This window comes from Falco punctatus (genome assembly GCF_963210335.1).
Source record: "Falco punctatus genome assembly, chromosome: 6".
Lineage (NCBI taxonomy): Eukaryota > Metazoa > Chordata > Aves > Falconiformes > Falconidae > Falco > Falco punctatus.
Window position 1 is genome coordinate 7,182,629 of NC_137585.1, and position 24,546 is coordinate 7,207,174.

At 43.6% G+C, this 24,546-nt stretch overlaps 3 protein-coding genes across 6 annotated transcripts in view; 2 read left to right on the forward strand and 1 right to left on the reverse strand.

Moving 5' to 3' along the window:
- Positions 1 to 4,090: 4,090 nt before the first annotated feature.
- Positions 4,091 to 13,339, forward strand: CCDC181 (coiled-coil domain containing 181). 2 transcript variants are annotated; one of them, XM_080393630.1, is made up of 6 exons: positions 4,091 to 4,180; positions 6,905 to 7,065; positions 7,569 to 8,546; positions 10,921 to 11,067; positions 11,742 to 11,896; positions 12,480 to 13,339. In XM_080393630.1, exons 2-6 carry the CDS (start codon positions 6,928 to 6,930, stop codon positions 12,640 to 12,642), a joined length of 1,581 nt encoding a protein of 526 aa, XP_080249756.1. In that variant the 5' UTR covers positions 4,091 to 4,180; positions 6,905 to 6,927; the 3' UTR covers positions 12,643 to 13,339. The 2 variants fall into 2 exon arrangements, with proteins under 2 accessions (XP_080249756.1, XP_080249757.1); XM_080393631.1 differs by lacking the exons at positions 4,091 to 4,180; positions 11,742 to 11,896; positions 12,480 to 13,339 and having other exon boundaries at positions 8,868 to 10,959.
- Positions 13,340 to 13,953: 614 nt separating this feature from the next.
- BLZF1 (basic leucine zipper nuclear factor 1) lies at positions 13,954 to 22,736 on the reverse strand. Of its 3 annotated transcripts, none has more exons than XM_080393670.1 (7): positions 22,479 to 22,736; positions 21,199 to 21,255; positions 19,643 to 20,082; positions 18,772 to 18,971; positions 17,056 to 17,184; positions 16,256 to 16,475; positions 13,954 to 15,363 (listed from the first exon to the last, which is right to left on the reverse strand). In XM_080393670.1, exons 2-7 carry the CDS (start codon positions 21,215 to 21,217, stop codon positions 15,178 to 15,180), a joined length of 1,194 nt encoding a protein of 397 aa, XP_080249796.1. In that variant the 5' UTR covers positions 21,218 to 21,255; positions 22,479 to 22,736; the 3' UTR covers positions 13,954 to 15,177. The 3 variants fall into 3 exon arrangements, with proteins under 3 accessions (XP_080249796.1, XP_080249795.1, XP_080249797.1); XM_080393669.1 differs by lacking the exon at positions 22,479 to 22,736 and adding an exon at positions 21,952 to 22,414; XM_080393671.1 differs by lacking the exon at positions 22,479 to 22,736 and having other exon boundaries at positions 15,349 to 15,384; positions 21,199 to 21,261.
- Positions 22,737 to 23,235: 499 nt separating this feature from the next.
- The window catches only part of NME7 (NME/NM23 family member 7), a 95,029-nt gene continuing 93,718 nt past the window's right edge, over positions 23,236 to 24,546 (forward strand). The window contains exon 1 of the mRNA XM_080393673.1: positions 23,236 to 23,347. Within this exon, the coding sequence (XP_080249799.1) occupies positions 23,345 to 23,347 (3 nt within the window). The 5' untranslated portion in view covers positions 23,236 to 23,344. The remainder of the gene's footprint in view (positions 23,348 to 24,546) is intronic.

Consider the following 24,546-nt stretch of genomic DNA (forward strand, 5'->3'; position numbering starts at 1 on the left):
TCCTGTGTGGCCAATGTTTGTTTTGTATTTTGTTACCTTGCTAATCCACAGTGCTGCTGCTGCAGGTTGTTCTGAGCATCTTTGTTATGAAGAGGGAAAAAAATACAGGACAAACCATGCAAAAAGAAACAAGTCTTCAAGAAGCTGATAGTTGTTGGCTTTTGGGTAGGTTTACAGAACTCTGCGCAAGTGTCTTGCACTGAGGATCGTTAATTGCTGAGCAGTTCAGAAATACTACTCTCTATTTCCAACACAGACTGGTCCAGTGAGGGAAAAGATAACTCACTGGTGCAGGGTAACCTGTTCAGGATGCATCAGTCTCATTGAGTGTTTGCCGTGCAGGAGAACCTTTCTATTGATGTTGACCTAATTACAAAATTGAGTCCTTAAGGAAGAAATGTTGTACACTCCCCATCCTGGCACACCCACCTTTGACAGCCTTGGAAAGCTCTCCTTGTCTTGTGCTTTTAGGAGAGATGGCTTGTACCTGATAGTAAAGGCTGGGCTGGAGGGCGAAGTGGTCTCTGTATATCTGCTGCCAGTTTGATGAGTTCAGTGTGGGTGGTAGCCTGACAAATCCTCTGCTCAACACCGCAAACAAGAGGGAAGGGGGAGCCTTTCTTAGGTGTGTTTCCTTGAGAGCCTTATGGCTGAGGCAGGAGGGGTAGGACTGTCAGCATGTCAGGTTTGCTCAGGATTTCATTCATTTGCCTTCCCTTGGTGAATGCGGGAGTCGGTGTGTGGGGAAGAGTTTCTCGGCAGTGTGGAGGATTAAAATCTCTGCATACAACAGGAAGGTAACTAGTACCTCATACAGGTACAGCATTACCCTTTAAGGTGGATTCCAGCATTTCATGTCTCTGGTGCTGGCGAAAGGTGCCAAGGACCCTGAGGCTGCTCTTGCCTGTGAGCGAAGCAGGTTTATGTGAACTGTGGCAATCCCCCTTGCTCCTCCCATTGCCTCCTGCCACACCGTGTACAGCTAAGAGATCTGAAAAGACACCCAGCTGCTGTCAGGGAGCTGAATTCCTGCATTAGCGGTGCAGCACACGGTGCAGTTTGATGGAGATGAGATAAATACTACAGACGGCTGGGGTGTCTGCCTGGGATGCTGTGGCTGTTTCTTTGTTCCAGTCAATGCTGGAGGTGAGTGTTCCCACCAAATCTGTGTGCCCTGCACTGGGCTTGCTATGATGCTGGTAAGATGCGGTATAGCTGCTGGGCTTTAGGATCGCTGTTAAGGGGAGAGGCCAGGTGCTGGGCTTGTTCAGTCCAAGAAGTGAGGAATAGTACGAGTTGCCAGAGGCTGCTGTTTCAGGGGCAGCACCCACTGCTGTCCCCCCGAGCTAGCACTGGCGTGACAGGGTTACACTCAACTGTGCTGTGGCTGTGTGCCTGTGAAGCAGCCGGCTGCTCTGGCAGTGCTCTCAGGGAAAGGGGAGGGCTTTGCGTGAAAGTGATTATATTTTCTTCTCTATCAGTGTGATCATAGCTGAGTGTACTGGGAAGGAAAGAGGGGCTTCGGTTATGGAAGGGGCAGGAGACTGGGAGCTCTGGACACTGCACCCAGCAACTCTTGACAGTGTCAACTGTTTCCTACGCAAAGGTGCTTGTTTAACATAGCAATGTGGAGGTGTTATGCAGCCTTTCTCTGTCAAATATACTTGCTCTGCGCAAATCAGTGTTCCCTTAACACAGTGTCTGATGCATTAGTGACATGGAAAAGAGCAACCAACGCGTCGGGGCCTGTCCTTGAAGACCTGCATTGCTTAGCTGTTGTTTCCATTGCATTTTTTCATAACCATGTTCTGTAGCTCCTTCACAGACGGGAACGTGAAAAACTAAATCTAATGACATGCGAGTTAATAAATGTATGCATGAATTTAGATTGACCGTAAGGTATCATTAAATTATTGTTATCAAACATCACAGCTTGATCTTCCAACAATGGGGTCCAATCCTTGTCTTACAATCATGCTGATTTTTAACTAGTCGAATAAAGCATCATCTGTTGTGAATGAAAGGGGTAGTACCGCCTTGTACGATGAGATAGCCTTACGATAAAAGCAGAGCGAAAAGTTTTGATATTGTGCCCAGTTGTCTTTATTTCACTCTGCTATGAACTTGTCAAAGCCACCTGCGTGTGACATGTGGAAGAAGTTCGGCATATTGTTTTGAGTGGAATAACTGCATGACCCTGGGTGAGGTCAGTGGTTGAAGTTTTTCTAGGTACAGCAGGAACCATTGCCAAGCAGGTACCTGAGTGTTATCTCAGGTAGGTATCAGGAGCCCTTCCAACCCACTGGAAACATTGTCAAAACCCATTTATCTTTCTTGCCGTATGATGTAGGATTAGCAGAAACCCCAAGGTCGTGAAGCCCAACCTCCTCCCGTGGCATGTGGCCTACAATGAGAGATGTCTTCAGAGATCCTCCTGAACCCCACCTTGAAGCGGTTTATCTTTTCTACCCCACGTGACTTTGAGTGAAAGTGTAACTCTACCTGCATTACCTTGAGAGCTATCAAAGCCCTGGCTAAATTTATTCATGGCTGTTTTCTGCCTTTACTTTCCTTGATTAGCATTAACTTTTTAGTGCAGGGAGTGCGTTGCCCTCTGCGATGTGTGGCCTTCTGGTGCATTTGTGGAGTGTCATCCTTCACTTTGCTGGGCCAGTGTATTCCACACTGGGGGCCACAGCTGTGTGGGGGACAGTGTGACAGGTGCCACGTCAGTGCTGCCAGCGAGGACAACCCACTCCTTCCCTCCCTCCCTGCACCCTGGGAGGGCCATCCTGCCCAGGCCCACGTGCTGGCGGTGGGGCCGAGGAGGGTCATCCCCCAAAACACAGTGCTGGGAAGCACCACGTGGTGCTGCATGAGCCTTGGTCACCTCGGGGGGCTGCTGGCAGCGTGGGCCCCTTCCCCTTGCCCGGAGCTGCCCTCACCGGGCTGAGGGGACTGCAGAGGCATGTTGAACGCTGGGTGGTCTGTACCTTGGCCTTGCGCTGGTGCTGCAGGGTGGGAGTTGAAGCTGTGATATGAGCTGACATTTGGAAATGTTTTTTTTTCTAATGAGCAACTGTATCTGCTTCCTGTTGGACTACACCGAGCAGGGTCAAGCCAGTGGCTCTCTGTGGTAACTGGTGGCAACACCAACAACCGTGTTTATTGGCAGCCTTTTCAAAGTCATCGGTGTGTTTAGCCAGCTGTTCAAATACCACTATTGCTTCTCTGAGGCCGGGCAGCACAGCACTGCCCTCTGCAAGACCCTGACGGCCTGCAGCAATGGGGCAGCCCCTGCCCAGTGCCACCACAGCCAGCGCCTTGCAGAAAGGCCTCTGCCCCATGGGGAGCCCCCTTTGCGCTCCATGGAAGCTCTGGTGGCCACACAGCTTGCCGTGGGGCCTGCTCATTGCAGGGGCACAGCATCCGCGGCCTCTGGGTTCGTCTGGGCCTCCATGGAGGAGTTTGCAATGTGCTGCCTCCTGCCACAGCTCTGCTGAGGCACCTGACCCCTCTGCCAGATGCCCCAGCCCAGGAGGTAACCTAAGGTGTGTTTTGGTGGCGTTTTTCCATAAGGGAATTCAATTAATGTGGGGTTTTCTTCCTTTTTTTTTTTTTTTTTTTTTTTATCCTTTTCTTTCTTCTTTTCACATTTCAGAGCTCTAGGCACAATGTGTGATTAATGCAGAGAGGTGTCTCTTTGGAGATGCGGCGTTGTCTCTATGAACAAAAGCTCGGATTTTGACGCTGCTACCTGTCGGTTTGATTAGACTGCTCATCACCAGCCGGAGCGTGAATAACACAAAGCCTGCCGACGCCGGGGCTGCTCCCAAACCGGTGCACAATTTAACGGCATCATCAGGCTTGTCGCTGGGCAGGGAAAGCCGCCCGCCGCGCTGCTGCCCCTCCCGGCTGGGGGCTTCCCCCCCCGCTCCGTTAATTTCCGAGCGTTAATTGGGATGGCGCGGCGGCAGCGCCCGCCGCCTCAGACCTGCGCCCTCACAGGGACAAAGGCGGGAAGCGCGGGGGGGGTGGTGAGGCGCCGGGCCCGTCTCCATGGCAACGGGGCGGTGCCGCCTCGCGCTCGCCGCTGCCTCGGCGCCGGCGGCAGGGCCAGGTGCGGGCGCGGCGGGGAGGAGTTTGGCCCTCGGGGGCCGCCGTCCGAGGCTGCGGGGAGGTGAGCGCGGGGGCGGCCGCTGCCGCGGCAACGGGCGCACCGGGGCGGGGGGGGCGCGGTGAGCGGGGCAGCGGGGGAAGCAGGGACGGCCGGTGAGGCGAACGGCGGCTGCACCCGCCGGCCGATCCCGGGGCGGCCCCGTCGCGGGAGGCGCACGGCCGGCGTCGGTGCGTTACGGCGCGATCGCGGGTGCCGGTGGCCGTCGCCGCCGGGCGCTGCCGGGGGCTGGGCCGCGCCCGGGTACCGGCCCTGCAGCGTGGGACGGAACGTTCCGCACCGCAGCCGGGCTGTGCGCGTCTGTGTGTGCGTGGGGCTCGGTACGAACGGCCGCCCGTCGCTGTGCCCCCTTGTGCCCTGGCAGAACTGCACCGCGACCAGGCGGCCGTCGGCTTTGCACAGCTCGGTCCCAGCGCACCCCCAGTCAGACCAGCAGCAGGTGGAAATGAAGGCTGGAGATTTCCTGATTGCCTTTGGTCCCTGCTAAAGCTGAAGGACTTGAATCTTTGCTTTGTAAAATACAATAGGCGCTGATGCAGGATTTTCTGGAACAAGGTCATTAAACTGAAATTAGCTGTTGAGTTGTGGCTGCTTGGTGTTACAACAGAAGAGGCTGATTTTTATGCTGCTCCCGTTAATTACACATATCCTAAATAATATGGAATAGTTTTCGGTATTTGTGTAGGGTATCACGGACTGACATGAATGTGTTCTGTTAAAGGCACAATTCAGCTCGGTCGCTTTTGTGTCCACTTACCACAAGGCTGAGTTTAAGAAATAGTTCTTTTGTGTTGAAAATGTACCTACAGCAGAGTAACCTCCCTTAAGAACCCAGGTACACGTTGTCACCCGAACCAAGAATGTTTGTGAAGGAAGGGGCATTTCCCAGAAAAAATCATTAGGTGTTGTATGAGAAGAGATGCAGGAGGAACATGGTGGAAATGGTGTGGAAAGCCAAGGCAACAGTCTGAACAAGCTTTGAAAATTTCAACTTAGAGGCATCTAGTGTGAATGATTGATTCTAGTGGTGACAGATAAAATGAAGTAAATTGGGAACAAAAAATTACCAGAATTTCTTGGACAAAATACGTATCAAACAAAAAGATGAGCTTTTCTCTGAGTTTCTGTACAAACAATTCTGCAACAAAAGTGCCCGGCTTTATCACCATCTTTTCCTTTTAAACAAATCTTGACTAAATCCTGAAGTCTAAAAGAGTAGGACTCTTGTCAATCGTGAAATGCAGCATTTTAAGAAGTGGAGCTGGTGTCCCTAAAATAACTGAGAACTTGGAGATGCTCATCAGAACTTAAACCAAAAGCTTGAAGGAATTTAAGCAACATCTTCTGGATGGAACTGTTTTTACAAAATGCATTACAAAGTGCTTGGACAGATAGGGAAGTCCAGGACCAGGCAGGATGGTCACACAGCAGAGCTGTTTTGCTGTTCCAGGGCTATCCAGGGTCAGAGCTAACTTAACCATTCCGTATTGTGCTGCCCTATGCTAATGCTTGTGTCATGGTCTTTCAGTGTGTTGTATATGACATGGATTTGTCCTACTAGAGAGATGCTTAGAAGTGGCACCTTCCAGCCTACAGCAGAGAGTACAAAGAGAATAGGAACTTCTGAATAATCAAGTTCATTCTTTCATGTTGCTTTTGCAAACAGTAATAAACAAATTGGGGAAGGAACTGTATGTGGCTAAAGCTGTAAGAAGAGCAGAATCGGCTGTCTAGGCTGATGTGATCTCTGCATGTCTTTTAACCTTTTTGTGACTTTAGATGGAGGCAGATGCCTTCTGTTGAGTGAGCTGAGCTGAGGGGTGGCAGGCAGCCCAGAGCCCCAGGCACTGGCACTTAAGCACTCATTCAGGAGTTTTTGGCACGCGGGTGCTATGCAGTCCAAACATTGTTTAAAAGATTCATTCCTTATAATGGCTCATCTTCAGTTTTGTTGCAGATGTGACTCCATCCAGCCTGATTAACTGGCTAATGAGTATTTCCCATTGTTGTCCTCCTCACAAATTCAACCAGAACTGAATCCATTTCCTATCCGTCTCAATTGGTGTTTGTGTAACTTTACCCCTAATACTAGTGGAGGTGATACAGTTTGAAAGCTAGCGACTTTGTTGATGTTTGGTCACTCTAGCAGAAGGTTTTTTGTCAGGAGTCCAATTAGTGAATATCTTCTCATTTTAATATGTCATTATGAAGCTTTTTGGTAATTTGATCTACTGTAAGCCATGGCATGGATCTTCTAGGACTTGTGCATCCTGCATTTTTTCAATGTAACTTTAAACAAGTTAAGATTTCTTTAAAGCAAAATGGGCCAGACAGATATAAAACAGTGTAAACCACGCCTGGCAGCGATGAAAGCTTGTAGTACTTCTAACAAACATAAAATAGCCGTATCTTTGTCCAAGCATGAGACAAAAAGATCATGGGGACTAATTTTAGCTCTGTCAGAGACTTACTGCAAGACATTAAGTCACCCTGGTTTGCTTCGACTCAGATCTTCCCCTAGTAATCGGAGCTGGAAAAGCCAAAACCATTCATGTTTATAAACGACTGTGATCTTTAGTCCTGAGGTGCTGTGGCATTGTCTAACATGGTTATATTGATGCTGCTCACAAGTTTGATGTGGGTGTCACAAGAGACATATTTGTGTGTTGCTGTATTTGTGTGTCACTAGAGTTTTAAAACAATTTTTTTCCCCTCTACTTTTTGTAGTATTGCTCTAACACATCACCAAAATGAGTGAAAAGGAAGATCAAGGAGATCCAGCAGATATGGGTGATTTAGCAGAAAGCGGAGAATATGAGGATGATTTTGAAAAAGACCTCGAATGGCTAATTAATGAAGAAGAAAAAGAAAACCTTGGTGAAAGAGAGGTATTTGTTAAATTAAGTACTAGTTGTTTTATTTAGATTGGAATGATAAGCACAAAACTCAGTACGGTTTGATAGGCACATTCACTGAATTTTGACAGGAAGGTTATTTGGAATTATAGTGAAAAACAGTTCAGTAAACTGGTTAGTTTGGTTGTAATTGCCTTAAAAACAGAAAAATCAGTGTTCACTGAAAATAATGTTTGCTTCAAAAGTACTTCTGGGTTACTTTCAGTGTTTGCAGCACACATTGTTCTGTTTGTATGCTGTCGCTGATGACTTTACTGCGCAAGCCATGGTTAGTTAAACTTTGTGCAGATGTGAACACTGAGAAACTGCAAGAGTTGTTAGTGCCAAAAAAGCTGTTAGTTATGACATGCACTATTTGACAGCCTGGTTTAGATTTAGGGTAGTTGGTACTGCTCTTTTCTTTCACTATTTCTTTTCTCTTTCTCTGATACTGTTCTTTGTTGGAGAATAGACTAGTTTATTTTAATTTTTTTTAGAATCCTGAAGAAAATGAAGAGCACGTTGAAGCACAAGTTGTTAAAGTTACAGACAAATTTGAGGAAGACAATGAGGAAATGGAAGAAAATCCAGAGCAGCTTTCAGAGGCAGATGTAGATGCAAAAGCAAGATCCTCCAGTGAAGAAAGTTTGGAATCCAGGTCTGATATTAAGCAGGGGGACCGTGTATCTGATACTGATAGTGAAAGCTCTGTCCAGGAATCCAAGCTGGAGAACCAGCAGGAACTAGATGAGGAAGAGGATGAAGAAATAAAGCGTTATATCTTGGAAAAGATTGAAGAAGCCAACAAACTGCTGGAGAACCAGGCTCCTGTGGATCAGAACAGAGAGCGAAAATTAAAGTTTAAGGATAAGTTGGTGGATCTTGAAGTTCCTCCTCTAGAAGATGCTGAAGTTTGTAAAATTGACCTTGCAAGAGGAGATGATGTTTCGAATAGGCTCTCTCGGTTGCGTATTTCTAATGAAATGGGACAGGAAAGCACATCACTTTCACCACATGCTGGCAAGGATGAGGACAAGAAGGATGGCAAAATCCTAGTTGAAAAAGATGGGAAGTTTGAACTCTTAAGTTTACGTGATATTGAAAGCCAGGGCTTTTTGCCCCCAGTAAGTGTTTCTTTTACTGATATTGAAACTCAGCATACATCTCCAAAATCTTCACACTACAGTCCTTTTGGCACTGTCTCTCGAATGAAGGAAGTGCCTCCAGCAAGACCAGGAGCACATTCTTTTTCTCGTGGTGGTGAAGAGTGTGTCTATTTCCCTAAGCCTCCATCTAACCCTAAGCGTCGTCCAAATTCTGCTATCAATGCTGCAAGAGGTCTGGGAAAACGGAAGACTCCACAGAGGGCACAGTCTGCAAATGTGCCTGTGAGAAGCACCACTTACTGTCTTTCTCCCAGACAAAAAGAATTGCGGAAGCAGCTAGAACAAAGGAAGGAAAAACTGAGGAAAGAGGTAAAGATACAGAGGCAACAAGTAGATCACAGTGACCATCCTGTTCCTCTGCTTCACAGAGACCACATGTTCAGGGCATTCACACCATTTTTCCATTATAAAAGAGGCAGCAATAACAATACTACTAATATTAATTCTCTGGAATTTGTACAGAATCTCTCAAAACTCCTTCCCTTAAAAGAAAAAAAAAACTCACAGAGTGGTATAGGATCATGCCTTGCTTAGAGGAGAAATTAAGTATTTAATATATCCTTCATAAATAGGCTGCCTTCTGCTGTATTGTGCTTACTGCTTTTGCTTATTGACTCTGTTTTTACCTAGGTGTCATTACAGGCCCACTGTTTACTGGAACGTAGCACATGGTGTCTCATCTCCACAGATTATACTGCAATGCAGGAAGTTAAATTAAGCACAGTAATGCAGGTGCATGTTTGGGTGCTGATGAAGTCTGTAATAGGCAGTTATCATATGGGAGAGCGTTCAGTCATGAAGTAAGATTTACACAGGAGAATGACCACGAGAACTGTGAAAAGAGGGACGTGTTTAACGTGTATGGAAGATACAGCTCACTTCGAAAGTGCCATGCCTTGTTGCTTATATAACATGCACGCAGGTGAATTCATGTTGACTGATAATATAACTGGATATTTTTTCCTGTAAAGTTTTTTCATGGGTGAGTTTGTAGTAAGTTTTCTCAGTCAGTTTTTTGCAAAGCAGGTTTTCTTTCCTCCTTTCTCTGTTAATCCATACTACGTTTCCTTCTTATTTGGTTTTACTTGGGCCCTCCACAGAGGACAAAAAGAAGAAAATATTCCCAGTACTGAGGTTATTTTTCTTATATCTATAAAGGGCAGTAATTGAGAGGGAAAAAAAAGCTCACCCAAATTTTATTTTAGAAAATTAAATCAGTATCTTAAATATTACTGGGGAAAAAACCCTTTTCTTTCTCAGCTCCTTATTCAGCAAAAAATAATACTTAATAGTCAGCCTCTGACAGCTGTAACAGGAACTTCAGAAATCTTCAACAAAGATTTTAAAAACTTAGATGTTTTTCTTCACTTTGCATTACGATAATACAGTTGCAAAAAGGTAACTTATGTTGGTCTGTAAAAAAGGCATGAAGCATCTACCATTCTTCTGTGCCACGATGTTCTAAGTAAGCTGGCTAAGTAGTTTCTAAGGTTGCTTTCTATCTGTGGAAATAGGTCTAGCCAGCTTTATTTCAAGAGTTTGCTGAGGCTTAGGCCAGTAACAAGGGGTACGAAAAGTGAAGAGTTACTGATGAGTTTTCCTTGTACACACACAACTAGATCTCTTGACACCATTCTCTGCGTATTTAAAGTAAAAGGTAGTGTGGTGGAAGTGAGGAAGGTTATTTTCCTAACAGTGCGTGCTAAATCTCTTCTGTTGTTGGCTGACTTACGAATAGGTAAGAATGTAACACCTTATTTCTTCATTCTTTAATTGAGTTCCATTGTCATGGATGCCACTGGCATGAAACTTTTCTTGACATTACTGGAATCTATCTGCTTCATCGTGGTAGGGTTTCTTTTAGTAAATTACAAATCGTAAATTTGGAGGATAGTCTGAAAGTTGTGTGTAGGTGGGAGGAACATCATCTGTTCACAAGAAGAACAGATTTCTCTGAGCGTTGAAATGAGTGGGAATTGTAGCTTCCGCATCAGAGAGTCAAAACCTAGTAAAATGTCCTAATCAGCTTTCCAAAGCATTGTTTGAAAACCTTTCTCCCTCTTGTAGATACTGGTTGTTAGCTGAAAAGCAATCAAACGCTCCCCCACCCTCCACTCCTTTCTTAATTTTGTAAAAATCAGTTCATTCTGTAAACCTGAAAAAAGTGTTAAGCTATTAATAATCCTTAAATAAATACATTACAACTTCTATGTCCAGGAAAAAAAATAATCTCTTATTTATAAGGTACTGCCTGCAGTCCATAGGTAGTTAAATATCCTTGAAGGTTTAGTGGTCCATCAGGCCCGAGAGCTGCATTCTTTTTTAAAATGCACCAGTTTAAACCAATTTTAAGCCAGTCAGAGATATGGGGCAGGCTTAATTTTAAATGTCTTTTCATCTGTTGCTACTGAAATGTCTGTAAGTTGTGATGTATCATGGAAACGGAGGTAATCACACAAAAAGGATTAGACTGAAAGTATCTGAATGTCACATGAACCACAGAAGTGCTCAAACTCGTTTCTTCCTAAAAGTAGCATAAACTATGATGGACTCTTTGAATATTCCTTGTTTCATCAGTATTTTTGTGTCTAATTCAAATGGCTTGCTTATTGTCTATGAAGGCCTTACAGATTAGGATGGTTCTCTTAAAAGCTACGTTTATTCATTCTTCATTCCATTTAAGGAAGAAGAAAGGAAAAGGGAGCAAGAAGAACAGAAGAGAAGAGAGAATGAGATGGTTTTTAAAGCTTGGTTACAGAAGAAGAAAGAACAAGTGCAAGAAGAAAAGCGAATCCGTCGTGCAAAGGAGCTAGAAGACTTGAACAGCAAGGTAAGATCTTCATAATGTAGGACTGGGGTCTGCAGCACTCTTGTTAAATAGGAAAGCAAATTCTGACCCTGTATTTTTAGCTAAGCATATGAAAATTTACAGTAATAGGAAATGTTTTTGTTACATTGTTTTCAGTGAAGAGTCAGATCAACTTGCATGCTTAGGATTGTTCTGCTTGGCAGGGTGGCTTGCATTGCAGAAGCTGCGTCTATGAACTTAATAGCCATAAAACCACAGGAGATACAGTGATGTTCTTTTTTATCAGGAGAATGACTTGATTGAACCCTGCAGCAAACAAGCAGCCAGAAACCCCTTTGAAATGTATTCGTTACCATCAGAACGTGATGACAAGCAGTTAATGCACGTGATCTGACCAAAACCTGAAGATTCAGATGCTGTGTCCTGAAGTTCCTCTGCCTTGTAGCAATAGGCTTGAAAAGCTAAATTCAGTATTTTTTAAAACATATGGCTTTGAATGCTTGCTCATGTGTATTCCATGCCAGATTAACATATGCTTGAGTTTGCTTATAAGGTACGTTTCATGGATGGGAGATGCCAGCAGAGTTGAAAAAATTAGTATAGTGTGATTAATATAAAGGTCATTTAATGATAAGCCTTGTGTGTGTATATATATATATATGTCTTTTTTTTTTTTTTTTTTTTTTTTTAAATAGGAGAGGAGCAGGAATCCAGAAGAAGCCTTCAAGTTATGGCTTAAAAAAAAGCACCAAGAACACATGAAAGAAAAACAGATAGAAATTTTGAGACGCCAAGCTGAAGGAATTGCTTTTTTTCCAAGAACAGAGGAATGCAACAGAGCCTTTAAAGAGTGAGTAGGGTCATTCCTAGGGAATCATACTTGAAAATTTTGTAGTCTATCAGCTTAAGACTGTGGTTATTTTATGGTACATCTTTACTGCTGAAGTCCTTTTTGTTTTGGGCTTTTTTTTTCATGAATATGCCCTCATAAACTTACACCCTAGCAAAAATACATGAATTCCTTGATGTTGGTTGTTCACTGTTACAAAACTGCTTGTCAGAACCTGAGCTGAAATAGTGACTGACTTCTGCTCAGATCCTACTCCCTTACCCCTTTTTGCCTGTTCTGGAACAGGCTTGGGTTGATTCAGTTCATTAAACAAGCAGAAAGTTCATCCTATAAAATTATTTTTTTCCCCTCAACAAAAGGGGGGAGGGTAAGGGTGGGTGCAGAAACAGCAGAATTGGGATGGAAAAGTGGTGCTTCCTATCTTTAGGAACGGTGGGCTTTTAGACTGGCTGAGCCATGACACCTAACTTGATCCTACAGGACAAGGTGACTAGTTAAATGGGGGCAAGCCTCCTTTGAACAGATGGCATAAAACTTGCAATTGCAACTGTCAGTAGTTCTAATCCTCTTTCTCTTTCCACAGATGGCTAAAAAGAAAGAGAGAAGAAAAACGAGCAGAGGAACTAGCTGCTAAAGAGCGAGCAAGGCAGCTTAGATTAGAAGCCAGAAGAGCAAAACAGATGCAGAACATCCACTGTATTAGTTCAGAGCCAAAATCTTTTCGCTTCACAGACCATTATATTTGAAAGTTTGATGTAACCACAGAGTTCTTCGTGGCAACACTCTTAATTTTTATAGCTTGAGCTTTTGCTCTTTACAGCTACTGACTTTTTGTGGTGTTTTTAAAGCTTTTAAGCAAGTTTAATAATTAGTTTCATTGACAATGGTTTTACTATCTATTTATTTGTGATTTTGTTGAAAAGCCTGCTTTTATGTATAACTCAGGGATCTTCTTGGTTTGACCAAATCTAAGTAAGTGTGAGATCTATGTATGAGGGTGGCAAATACGCATTTCTGTCTTTAAAAGGCACTTTATACTCAACTCCACCATGAATTCCTGAATGCAGGCTATTATGTTGAATTTTTGCTGGATTTATATTGCTGTTTGTTGCTGCTTGTGATGAAGACTGTACAAGGTGTTACGTTGTTGGAAAATGTTGTTTCTTGTACCACTTTCTATTTATCTGTTGACCAGCTGTTAATTCTGGCTAGATCAGAGGACTGTTTTATTTTAGTTCAGGGAAAGAAGTCATTGAAGGCTAACATGTATGTGAACACACAACAGTTTTTGAAACTTATGTCTGTGAGTCATATTCAGTAGTTTTCAGTTCCATGGAAAGGTTGTGAGAGTTATGACCTTTACTGATACAAAGGAAACTGGATTCCTTGTATACATGTTCATGTTTGCTAAACTAATTATAATAAACTACATCACTGTACCCAGCTAAATTGTGAACTCTTGTCAGAGAACATGCTGAGGCCACTAATGAAATCATAAAACTAGTGGAAGATGAGAAGCATTCTGTCCAGCTATGTGTCCACCATATTTCATGATCTGGCATCGTTCTTACATTTTTCCACATTCAAATAATTTTCTGGAAGTAGTGTCACAGAAGTGTAGTAGATACAAAGCAAATCTGTGATTAGTAGTTTTCCGTTACCATTCTGGAGATAGTTATAGGCATATTGAGAGAGCACTGGTGTTTGACCAGAGGGTGCTGTGTTGCAGCTTTTGCCAGCACAGATGAAGGGCATGGATGTGAAATGAAAATTTCACATGCTACTGAGAAACATGAGTAACAGGTGCCTTCCTCCCTCCTCTACCTTCCCGACACCAAGGGAAAGATGCTTCTTTTGTCCAGCAAGCAAATGCAGGGAGAAGTTGGAAAAGGTTCACACTATCTCCCTAATTGTAGTAAGCCACAAATAAATGCTTCTTGGTTCATTACCTCAGACCAGAAGAGTGAAGGGGTTTACAGTTCAATGTCACAGTTCCTTTTATGCTGCAAAGAAAACACAAGGTCAGAGAGAGCTGTATAAAGTCCAAAATTGCAACCTTAAAGCAAGAAAAGAAAGTTTATTGTAGCTTTCTTCATGCAAACCAAAGCATGGCCAGCAACAGCAAGAACCTAACAACTTACATATTCTGATCATCTTATGAGATTCAAAGGAAAACTGGGTAAAAGCAACCATTTCAGAAAGGCTTCTCCAAACTAGACAGCTACTTATGACAAATCTGGAAGTGAAACTAAGAAATTAAAACATGTATTTGCATCCTCCTACCTTTCCTCTTTACCTTTGCAACTTAAATATGCTTCTTTGGATTTAGCAGATTAACCACTAAAAGTTCTCTTTGAACCCACATCAAGATTATAAAATCATGTAAGTAAAAAAATACTTTTTTTTAACAGCACCTGTGCAAACTTAGTGCTTATCTTCAGCTTCCCATAACAGCTGGGAAGACCTTGGGCAAGGGCAGAGTTCTAACGCTTGTCAGGTTTCAACAGTGTGTGCTAAAGAAGGTGTATCAGTCTGTCTTTGCTGAGGATCAGCTATGAAACGCTTCACGCCAGAAGCAGAAACAGATGGAAAAGCCATTATTTTAGCTTTACGGAAACACAAGAATAATCTTACCCTGCACAGTTTCCCAGAATCAATTTAAAATCAGTTACTATTTATATATTATAGCTAGAGTTCATTCAGGCTCTCCCTTTCTTGCCAGGAGGGCTGCAACACTGCATATGCTCTTTACTTGCAGAACTTACAGCTATAAAGAATCATTGCACATATTCCTTTTTATTACTAAATTTAAAAGGCTCAACATAGACTTGGGGACAGTTTGTCGCCTTGGCTAAGATTAAAAAAATGCACGGAACTGACCATTTTCCATTGCCTTTTGTTTAAAATTTATTTTAAACATAACCTATCAGCACTTCATTTACTTTGGTATAGTTACACTTTTGTCTTCATCTAAAAAGAAATTTGTTGAGATTTGCTTATAAGACTGTAAACCTCAAGGGCATCTCTATGCTCTACAGCTTGGACCAGCATACATTTTTGGTCTTGCCTTTGTAGAAATAAGTAGCTTTTTACTGAAAAGTAGTAAAGTAGCCCAGAGGCTAAGGAATCCCAACTTCAAAAGGTAGAGAAGCAGAAACTGCATAACTTCCAATGTTAAACCCACCCATTATGGAAAGAAATAGGAAAAAGGGAAGCCTGCTGAACATCAACTAGTGTAACTCTTCAGAAACTGTGCACGTGCAGTTGCATTGGTTGTGTTTTTAAAGGGCTATCAGCTCTCCTTGACAGTGATTGCAACAATTGAAAGTTACATCTTCGTATCTTGTATATGGGTGAAACCTTCCAATACTTTTCTTTGTGGAAAGGAAGGAGGATGGAGGAGTCTCAGAAAAAGAAACTTCTGTCGCTGTTTCTGTACGCGCAGCTGGATCCAGTACACGTAGCACCTAAGGATGGAAAAATTGAGACTGAAAAAAAATTATTCATTTTAATGGGTTTTGTCCTTCCTTAACAGCTAGGAAGGATTTCTGCTCAAAAGCAATTTTTCAATTTCTTTCCCCCAAGTTGAAAACTAAATCTATCCAGACCCTCAATATAAAGACACTGAGTACTGTTTATAAAGTAAGTCCACCAGAAATCCAAGTTATGATTTTATTGAGAATAAAAAAAAAATTCAATCTTTTTAGCAGAGTTGAGCAAACCGAGGCAAGAACACCACAGATCACTAGGCACTGTGAGCCTCCTGCTGCTCAACTATTGCTTCAACTCAACTGCTTCCAGACTAAACTGTCAGCCTAGTTTGCTATTTAAACATCAAGCTTCCTACAGTGGAACCCTATCTTGAAAGATAATCATATAGCTTCTCTCTGTGTTTCCACCCACTTCCAACAGAACTTGTTTTTAGGGCAACAGAGACTACTGCTGAAGTGTTATGACTTATTCCTACTTAAATTTCTTTTTCCACTCGCATTTTAAATTCAGCTAAGTATTTTCAGTTGGCTTCCTCCTGACACACTAACTGTAACCAAATTTTGACCCCGTCACTTGTCATGCTAGGAACAGAGAAGGAAACAGTCAGTATGTATCATCTTATTTATGTTGTTCTGCTTATTCTTCCAGGTTTGTTTGTTTTTGAGTTTTTTTTTTGGTTTGTGTTTTTTGGTGGTTTTTTGTTTTGTTGTTGTTGTTAAATGAGGGAAACAGACAGCTCTATTCAGCATGTTTTCCCTGCATATAGTTTTTTTAAAAAGGCAATATATTAAGTAGTTAACACAAAGTAAAGTGTTTCTTTCTGGAAAGAAGACTACTGACACATTGAGGTATGTGACGAGTTCTTACCATTTCAGCCATTTTCTCAGCAGGGGTACTGCAAAACTCCACAGCCGTTGAAGTCTTTTTTGGACTGTTGGTGCCAACATTTCCAAGAAGATGTGAGCTTACAGCTTTGGCTAGCTTACAATTCACAGCTGCTAGCTCTGTTGTAGTGTAAGGCTGGGCACTAGGATAGTATGTCTGCTGTCTCCCCCACTGAAGAGAAACCATCAGCTCCTCCAGCAGCCTGTGCAGAAAGGAAAAAAGCACTATTAGCGCTTTTTGTACTCTATACTATCAGCACGCAGAATACTTCACAGGAATTGTCCCTTCCCAAGACTTACTGCACGAGCTGGATGTTAAACAACAACAACAAAAAAGGGCGGGGAGGGGAAAGGGATGCAAACAGACTATTCTCCTGGCCTCAGCAACACAGTATTTTAATACTGGTAAAACTTATTTGACATCTGGCAGGTTAATCACTAAAATGCAGGTAGAAGATGGTGTATATGTTTTGGAAGGCCACAGAGGAGACTTGCAGTCAAGCGAGTAAGTGATTACACAGAGAAAGCCTGAGGATATGAGGGATGTCAGTTCTACATTATATTACCCCTAAGACCTCACACCTCCAGAGAATGAAGAAAGAATTAATGCTACTTTGGCTCTTTCAGCTCTGAGACTGAAAAGTGACCATACTATCCATCAGCGTAACTGATTTTTGTGAATGTCACTGGAATGGAAGAAAGTTATTTGATTCTTTTCTGGCCTAGAATAAACTGACAGAAATGAAGTTTGCACAGAGCTAGGCTGGATTAGAAAAATCATACTTCTGTGTATCAATCATCTCTTGACGGAACTGGTCGCGTTCATTCAGCAAGTCCTGGATTGCACTTTGTGCATCCCTGGTTTGACGCTGAAGAATTGCTCTGGTATTGGTTAGCTCATCAGCCATAACCCTGCAAAAGAAATGTCCAATCAGTAGTGCAAGTGAGCAGTTTGAAAGTCACCTTTATTATACTACAGACCATAATTTGTCAGCTTAAACTAAGGGTTAAGCTGCTGTTCTTGCTTCCCTCCCCCAGGCAAAGCCTGTATTGACCTAATTACAAAGGACACATATTAAGAACAATTTCTGTGCAACTACAGTCAACAAAAGTGCAAGATTATGTTTTGACTTGTTCACTTTAAACAATCTTATCACAACACAAATCTAGTAACAGGTATTTCAGAATACCTTGGGTAAGTGAACATAGTGGACAAGGATCCCAAGATAAAAAGCCAAATACACTTTGTTTTACTAACACAGTTCTCAAGTATGCTGTAGTCACATCTTTTCATACTCCTCCCTAAAAGATGACAGCTATGGCTACAGACTGGATTGATTCACCACTTCACCTTCCTCTGGGGCAATAACCAGACGCTACATGAACCAGAAAGAAGCATTTAAGAGCTACAAACGAGACAATTGTCACATTTTGCTATGCCACAAGGCTTGACACTGACCCCTCAAGCAGGTATTTCAAATGCCTGCAATACTGCAAATGCAAAAACCAGAATGACATTTAAGCAACCACCAGTTAGAAATCTGAGACCTCAATGAACCAGAATGTTACAATATCGAAGGGTGTGACTCGAACACATTGCTAGGGCCTCCCATCCCTGACCTCAGAACAATCTCCTATTAACGCTAAAACAAATTAAGTTAGGATAGTAACTCTTGCCTAGTGAGGACTATCACAAGTACTCACCATTCCCTCAATATGCTGCAACTTCTGAAGACCAGCAAATTAAAGGAAGGAAAGTGTATTCTATTATCATTTCCTTCAAGCAGTAAGGTCTTTTGTAATATGTGTTAAGCATCATAATTAAAATTTCGTCAGTTATATCCGAGTACAATAGAAGATTAAAAATCCTAGAACGCTATTTACAGATCTGGTAAGACAACTACACTTAGCAAGTTAAAAGTCTAATCCATTGTCAAATGAGATTTTGACATTCACACCAGATTTTACAGTTACAGAAATAACAGTAGGATTCTTAGCAGTAACACAACCAGTGTTTAATGAAGAGATCACCCCATTCTTTCTTCCATACTGAGCTGCTTTTCCCAGTAGATTCCTGAATCACTAGAAGCAGAGTTCTTAACCAAATCAGCTGCTTCACAAGCTGATGACTATATGATACTGGGGGGTGGGGATGAAAATCAAGCTAGTTAACTTTAAGACAAGACAGCTGTCCTGGAAGGCATTTGTAAACCCTAAACTGCACATAGTCTATCAAAATAAAGAGCTTTTCTTGCTACATTGACAAGAACTGTAATTAAGGGTTTAGGAGTTTTAAGACCCGCTGTATTACCTTTGAAAAGCAGAATTGCTCAGAGTTACAAGGAACTTATTTTCTTTGCACCTTTTCTGTATACTCAAATTTCATAGTAGGTGTCAGTATAGCTGCATATATAAGCACATTGCCAGGCACTGCAATGGGCATATGCAACAAGAGACTGAAGGAGAGTGCTGTTTTAACAGCTCTGTAAGAGGGAATACCTGCTTGCTAGGAATTTGCTTCGCCACACATCACATTGAATAGACATGCGCTCCAATTGTTCAGACAACTGAGACATATTCCGGCCCAGGACTTCATTTTCTAGGATTAGCTGATTTTTCTCACGAGCCATCCGTTCAAAGTGATACTGCAGATCATCCCCAACAGAAGCAACAAGTAATTTCTTCAGCTCCCGATTCACCTAGAATTAGACCAGACTGCCCTGTAATTATCAATATAGAATGAAACACCTCCTACTTCCAGAATGTAGTGCAAGTTATTTCAAATTGCTAAAAATAAATTGCTTTTCTCTTTCCATAATGGGACGCATCCAACACAGACTATATTAAGACTCACAATCCAGTCTAGTGAGGACAACCATTTGAGACTAATGCACATTTAACATTCTTTAATTTAAATTCTAACAGTGGCCAAAGAGGAAGAAGCCTGCTACAAGAAACAAAGCTTCAGTAGTATTCAAGTCCTGAATCAGTAAGATAAAGGATTAGACGAGACATCCACAGATTACATTACGTAGAAAATTACAGTCACCCCTTCTATGGCAAAACAATTTTCACTTAGCAGTTGAGTTGAGGAGCAAAATCTTTCCTCATGAAACATCCGTTTTCCTGCAGCCCTCTAATGTGTTTCTCCCAGTTTTAAGCCTTTGATTCTTTCCATCTGTTGTCAGAGAAGTAGTACCGGATTACTTAGATGTACTTCCACTCTGTATCTTAGCTGATAAGCTCAAAAGGGAAACTATTTGTTTCAAGGCTAGAGTGTCACAGTAGTTCTCTTTGGTCACATTCACAACCCGCTTATATAAACCAAAGCAGCTCAGCTCTGCAAGAGAAAATACCTTTCATTTCTTACCTCTGTCTGTATACGCAGCTGATTAGAGAGACCTTCTTTATCCTGTAGCAACCGCTTTTCTGAATTCTTTAGCTTTTCAATTGCATTTTTCAGCTCTAATTGTTCTTTCTTGGGATCTGCAGCTCCATCTGACTGATGGAATGTGTCTCCTTTATGTCCCACTGATTTAGCTACCTTAGCATTTTTAGTTGGAACAACATGGGTGATAGCTGCTTTGGGGACTAATATACGAACAGCTTCAATCTCCACTGATTTATCAGCATGTATTTTCCCTAGCTGCAGAACGCCAGGACTCAGGGAAGAGACTGTCTTTTTATGTGGGCTGCGGTGGATGTGATGGTTCGTGATGTTGGCTCCAGTGATTACTTCCACAGGTTCAGCTGTCTGCTCTGTTTCCATGCCATCTCCAGGTCCTCGGATGGGCGATGAGACATCATCAACTAAAATTCAGAAATAACGGAGGGAAAGTTTACCTCTTTCACTTTGTTATAGTTGAATTGTAACTCTTCACTTAATTTCTGTATTTCAAAGTTACAGACTTTAATTGCACGCTACATGTGTAAAATAGTCCTTTGCAGCAGCAATTATTAAGCACAAGTTAGACAAGTCCTTACTCAAGCGTGCATTGCTCATTAATATTAACAGTACAAGACAAACATTGATATGAATTGTATTGATTTTAATTTCCTGCTGCCATACAAGATTAAACGTAGACAGGAAAAAGAGCTAGTATGGAGAAAATTCTTGACAATATTACTTATAGGCTGAAAGAAAAACCAGGTTTTGGGAACTGACAGAATCAGAGCAGTCTCATTTTAAAAACAAGAATTCAATGAAAAGCAGCTATCAGCTACATAGCTACTAAAGTTTAGCAGACTTTTAAGTACTGTCTACCGTGTGTTTTAGTTGCCATGTGAAGGTTTAAGAAAAGCCAACAAGCCAGTTCTGCTTGATTTCTAATCAACAGACCTCAGTATCCCCAGTAATGCTGCTGCCTTCTCTGAACTGCCCAGTATGTATGATAATGTACTGAAATTGATTTAAGTTTATAAGCTTTCAGCTGGATATTATTGTAATAGTTTCCTCACAATGGCTGAAAGAAAGAACCTTTCTTAGAACACAGCAACACATACTGCTTTTTTCCTCATACTGCAGGCAGTAAAGTGAGCCTGCATCCTCTATCCAAATGATGAATTTTAAAAATGCTGCAGTAACGCTATTATATTGCCCTGCTTTCAAGTTGGCTGAATCAGTATCAACAGGTTTTAAATACTAGAGGAGGACTGACAGACCAGCGTACAGACAGATGACAGTACCAGTGACAAACTTGTTTTTCAACACAACATTGGATTAGAAAACTACATTCAATTAACTGTTGCATCCAGGCAGTTCTGGTTTTCACTGCAGTAATGAAGTCACATAACTACTTCCTAATACCTACAGCAAAGGAGTAAGTTCAGATGAATGGAGCTGGCACATAGCGTAACTCTAGTCTTCAGAGTTCAAGTTAAAGTACTTTTAATCCAGTCTGATTAGGCATCATGTGAACCACTTACCTTTTTCTAGAGATGTCATTTTCTCTTTAGCAGTCAGCTCTTCCTAATTACATAAGTCTGAGGAGGAAACGAAGCGGGGATGGGGGGGAGGGGAAGAAGGTCTTTAGCAAGGTAACAGTGACAGTTAATCTTTGATTACCCTATTTTCTAGTACAACCTCTAAACTCCAGTTCAGTAGCATAGTAAAAAAAAAAAACCAACACCAAAACAAAGGAAAAAATCCCAACCCCAGAATGATAAAAGCCACACCAGGACCCAAACAGTTAAAAGGGAAAATTCTTCTGGCATGCGTTTCTTTTTTCACTAGGAGTTGGACTTCAACTCCCACCTCTTGCTAGTCATCCAGTTCCAGTTTCCATTCCTCAAATTTCTCTTTCTGGTCTCCCTCTTTTCAGTGAGCCCTCATCTTGCCCTTTAAAACTCTAACACTCCCAGAGTACAACTGCACGACTATGCAGAGATAACCTAAGATCATCACAGGACCACAAGAAAGGGAAATCCCACACTGTGCTTAAAGCAGACCAAGAGTTTAGGAGGAAGCTATGCCAACCGCATGGTTGCACAATTTCTTTAGTCCTGCTTGCTAATACAACTTTTTTTCAGAGAGCCAATATCCAACCAAAGCAGAAGTCAGTGCCCTGACTGACTGCACATGCTTAGTTTATCCTAACGGTAAAACTTTACCCTGAGTTTGGCCCAGATTGCCATCCTGGCCATTTTCTCCCTTATCCACCAAAGCTGTTTGACCATTACCTTCTTTATCCGCAGGTCCATCCAGTCTCACTTTTCCAGGTCATTCATCCCCCTTTTCCAGGGTCTGTCACTAACTACATTACTTGGAGATCAGCATACTCCTGGTTTTGGACGTTTTTCCTTCAGTTCTCCTGCTATTCTTCAAGGGAGATGACCCAAAGCCCTTACTTCCTTTGACTATACCGCTAACTGAAAAGGCTTAACTACAACTTTTTTGACTCATGTGGCTACAGCTCTCTGCCCTTAAAAGATAACAGCAGCAGCACGCACACTACTTCCAGCTTTCTAGAGTCATGATTTGTTTTGCAGAAGGCTGGTTTGTCTTTTGCAATGACCAGAAGACAAAAGAAACACCTTTCCCTCCTTTAACTTTCTCAAACTATACATATAGTAACATCTTGCTATCTGTTGCTTCTACAGCCAGTTATGTTTTTGCTCATTTAATACCATGATGTGTTAATCCCCACTACTGTTCATTCATTTTTGATTGAACACGTTTGATGAGAACGAGGAGGATGAAAGCCTACCTGCTCAGCAAGAGGCAAGAATACTCAATAAACAACTGGTTACGAGCATTTGATCATAACCGACTTCATCTGAGACCACCTGGTGATGATCCTGCTCCTTCAGCGTTCGTGTTGTAATACTGTTCTGACTGTCCTGTTAGGTGCAGCCTCAGCACTTCTATTAATTCCCACAGGCAAAACTCCTCCACTGGCCGAATCGTTAACGACTGCACTTCTGAGCAAACGCCGTGCCCTGAGACACCCCCCCATGACACCGACGCAAGGAAATCCTGTGTCCACCGAGTCACGGCCCACTAGAACCTGGGCAAAGCCCCACCCGCCCAGCGCCGGACACCCGCGGCCCGGCTGCCGGGGCCCAGCGGGCGACCCTCACCTCAGCCCCACAGCTCGCCGATAAGCGGCAGCTGGACATTACCCACCACCCTGGAAATGAGGTTTCTCAGGCCACGGCGGTACCGGCCAACACGGACCGAGCCCTTCCACGCCCCTCGGGCGCCCCAGGGAGCCAGCTCCGGCCCTGCTACCACCAGGCCACCCCAACCCCCCTGCCCTGGTCCCGACAGGCCGCAACACCCTCGGGGTCGGGGACAGGGCCGCCCCTCGGGAGGGCGGCAGAACCCCCAGGCCTTTACCGGAGCGCACAAGCAGCAGCGCAGCGCCGGACCCTGCAACTGCCACAACCGTCACCTCCTCCCACTTCCGCTTCCTGCGGCGGGCGGAGCGCTCCCGGGTGACGTCCTCTCTCTCAGCCAATCGCTGGGCCGCACGCGTGGGCGGGGCTTCGGTTGCCAGGGCGCGGCTTTGCGTGGCGTCACGTCGCGCTCGCGGCAGCAGGGTGAGGCGGGCTGCCCGCCGCCGCCATCGCCATGGTGAGCGCCGCTGCGGGGGCTGGGGCCGGGGCGGGATGGTGGGGGTCAGTGGCGGCGGCTCCGCGCCCTCACGCCGGTTCCCCCTCCGCAGGGCGGCTGCCGAGGCGGGCGGCGGGGCGAAGCTCTGCCCCGGGGCAGGCGGTGCTGGGGTAACGGTGGCGGGGCCCGCCCAGGGCTTCCTTCAGGGGCTCCCTGTGTGCAGGTGGCCTGAGCGGGGCGGGGGGGCGCCGCCGCTGCCCCCCACCTGCCCCACCGGGCGCCGCGTAGGTCTGTCCTGGCTCGAGGTTTGCCCTGGCCCGGCCTCTCGCTCTTTCCTGAGGGACTGTGTGAGGCGCGGTACGTGGGTCGTGCTGAGCTGCTATCAGGGCTCGTTGGTGGCCCGCTGGCCCCGCAGGTGGAGCAGGTTACTTCACAAACTCATGAGGGACCCCGCGGGAAGGCAGCTGGTGAATTTTAAGGAGGGAATATATTTCAGGGGTGACAGTTTTTATTCTTGCCAGGATCTGCTGTTTAGTAATGAAAGGAAGATGACATCATGTCGTTGTGGGGGCGCTAATGAAAAAAAACCAAAACAGTTTGCACTGGTAACACAATTGATTGAGTACTCTTTGCCGAAGCTGCTATGCAGAAACCGGTGTTGCGAAGCTGATGAACAGTCAACAACTTGGAATCGAATTTTGTGCTCAAGTGCATATGCAAGATATGTGTAAGAGCCTAGCTGACGCACCTGCTGGGGTACTCAAGCTTTGAATACCTGTCTCAAGCAGCTCAGGTTTGCCCTACCTGCTCCAGCCTATACAGCAACTTTGTTTGCACCTTGCTTTCAGAACACAAGCTTGAGATCAGCATTTGCCACTTCAGTAGGAACGCTACTGTTAATTTCCAAATACAGGGCTTATAAATCTTTTGATTTATCCAAGCAGAACTGCAAAATATTCAATTCCCATGTTTAATTTGTTCACATCAGTGGAAGTCTTGCTTTGTGAGTTTGCACAGATGCTACATAGGTAAAACATTGGCTTTGTTGTAGTTGACTGTTACTGTCAGTGTGATGTGGTTCTAACCTCCCTTAGTTTCTGAGGTGACACCAAGTTAACTGATTCATTAAAGTGGTGCCAAATCTCACAGCAACCTCTAACCAAATGTTTCATGGTGAATTTGTTTTGAAAAGCCTTCAGTGACAGGAATTGCATGATCTG

Coding starts and splice junctions, on each gene's coding strand:
- CCDC181 (XM_080393630.1), top strand. CDS start 6,928: ATGAGTGAAAAGGAAGATCAAGGAGATCCAGCAGATATGGGTGATTTA. Junction 7,066..7,568: donor AAAACCTTGGTGAAAGAGAG/GTATTTGTTAAA, acceptor AATTTTTTTTAG/AATCCTGAAGAAAATGAAGA. Junction 11,897..12,479: donor TGCAACAGAGCCTTTAAAGA/GTGAGTAGGGTC, acceptor CTCTTTCCACAG/ATGGCTAAAAAGAAAGAGAG.
- BLZF1 (XM_080393670.1), bottom strand. Junction 17,185..18,771: donor AGCAAATTCCTAGCAAGCAG/GTATTCCCTCTT, acceptor TTTCTTTTGCAG/GGTTATGGCTGATGAGCTAA. Junction 15,364..16,255: donor CTGAGAAAATGGCTGAAATG/GTAAGAACTCGT, acceptor TTCCATCCTTAG/GTGCTACGTGTACTGGATCC.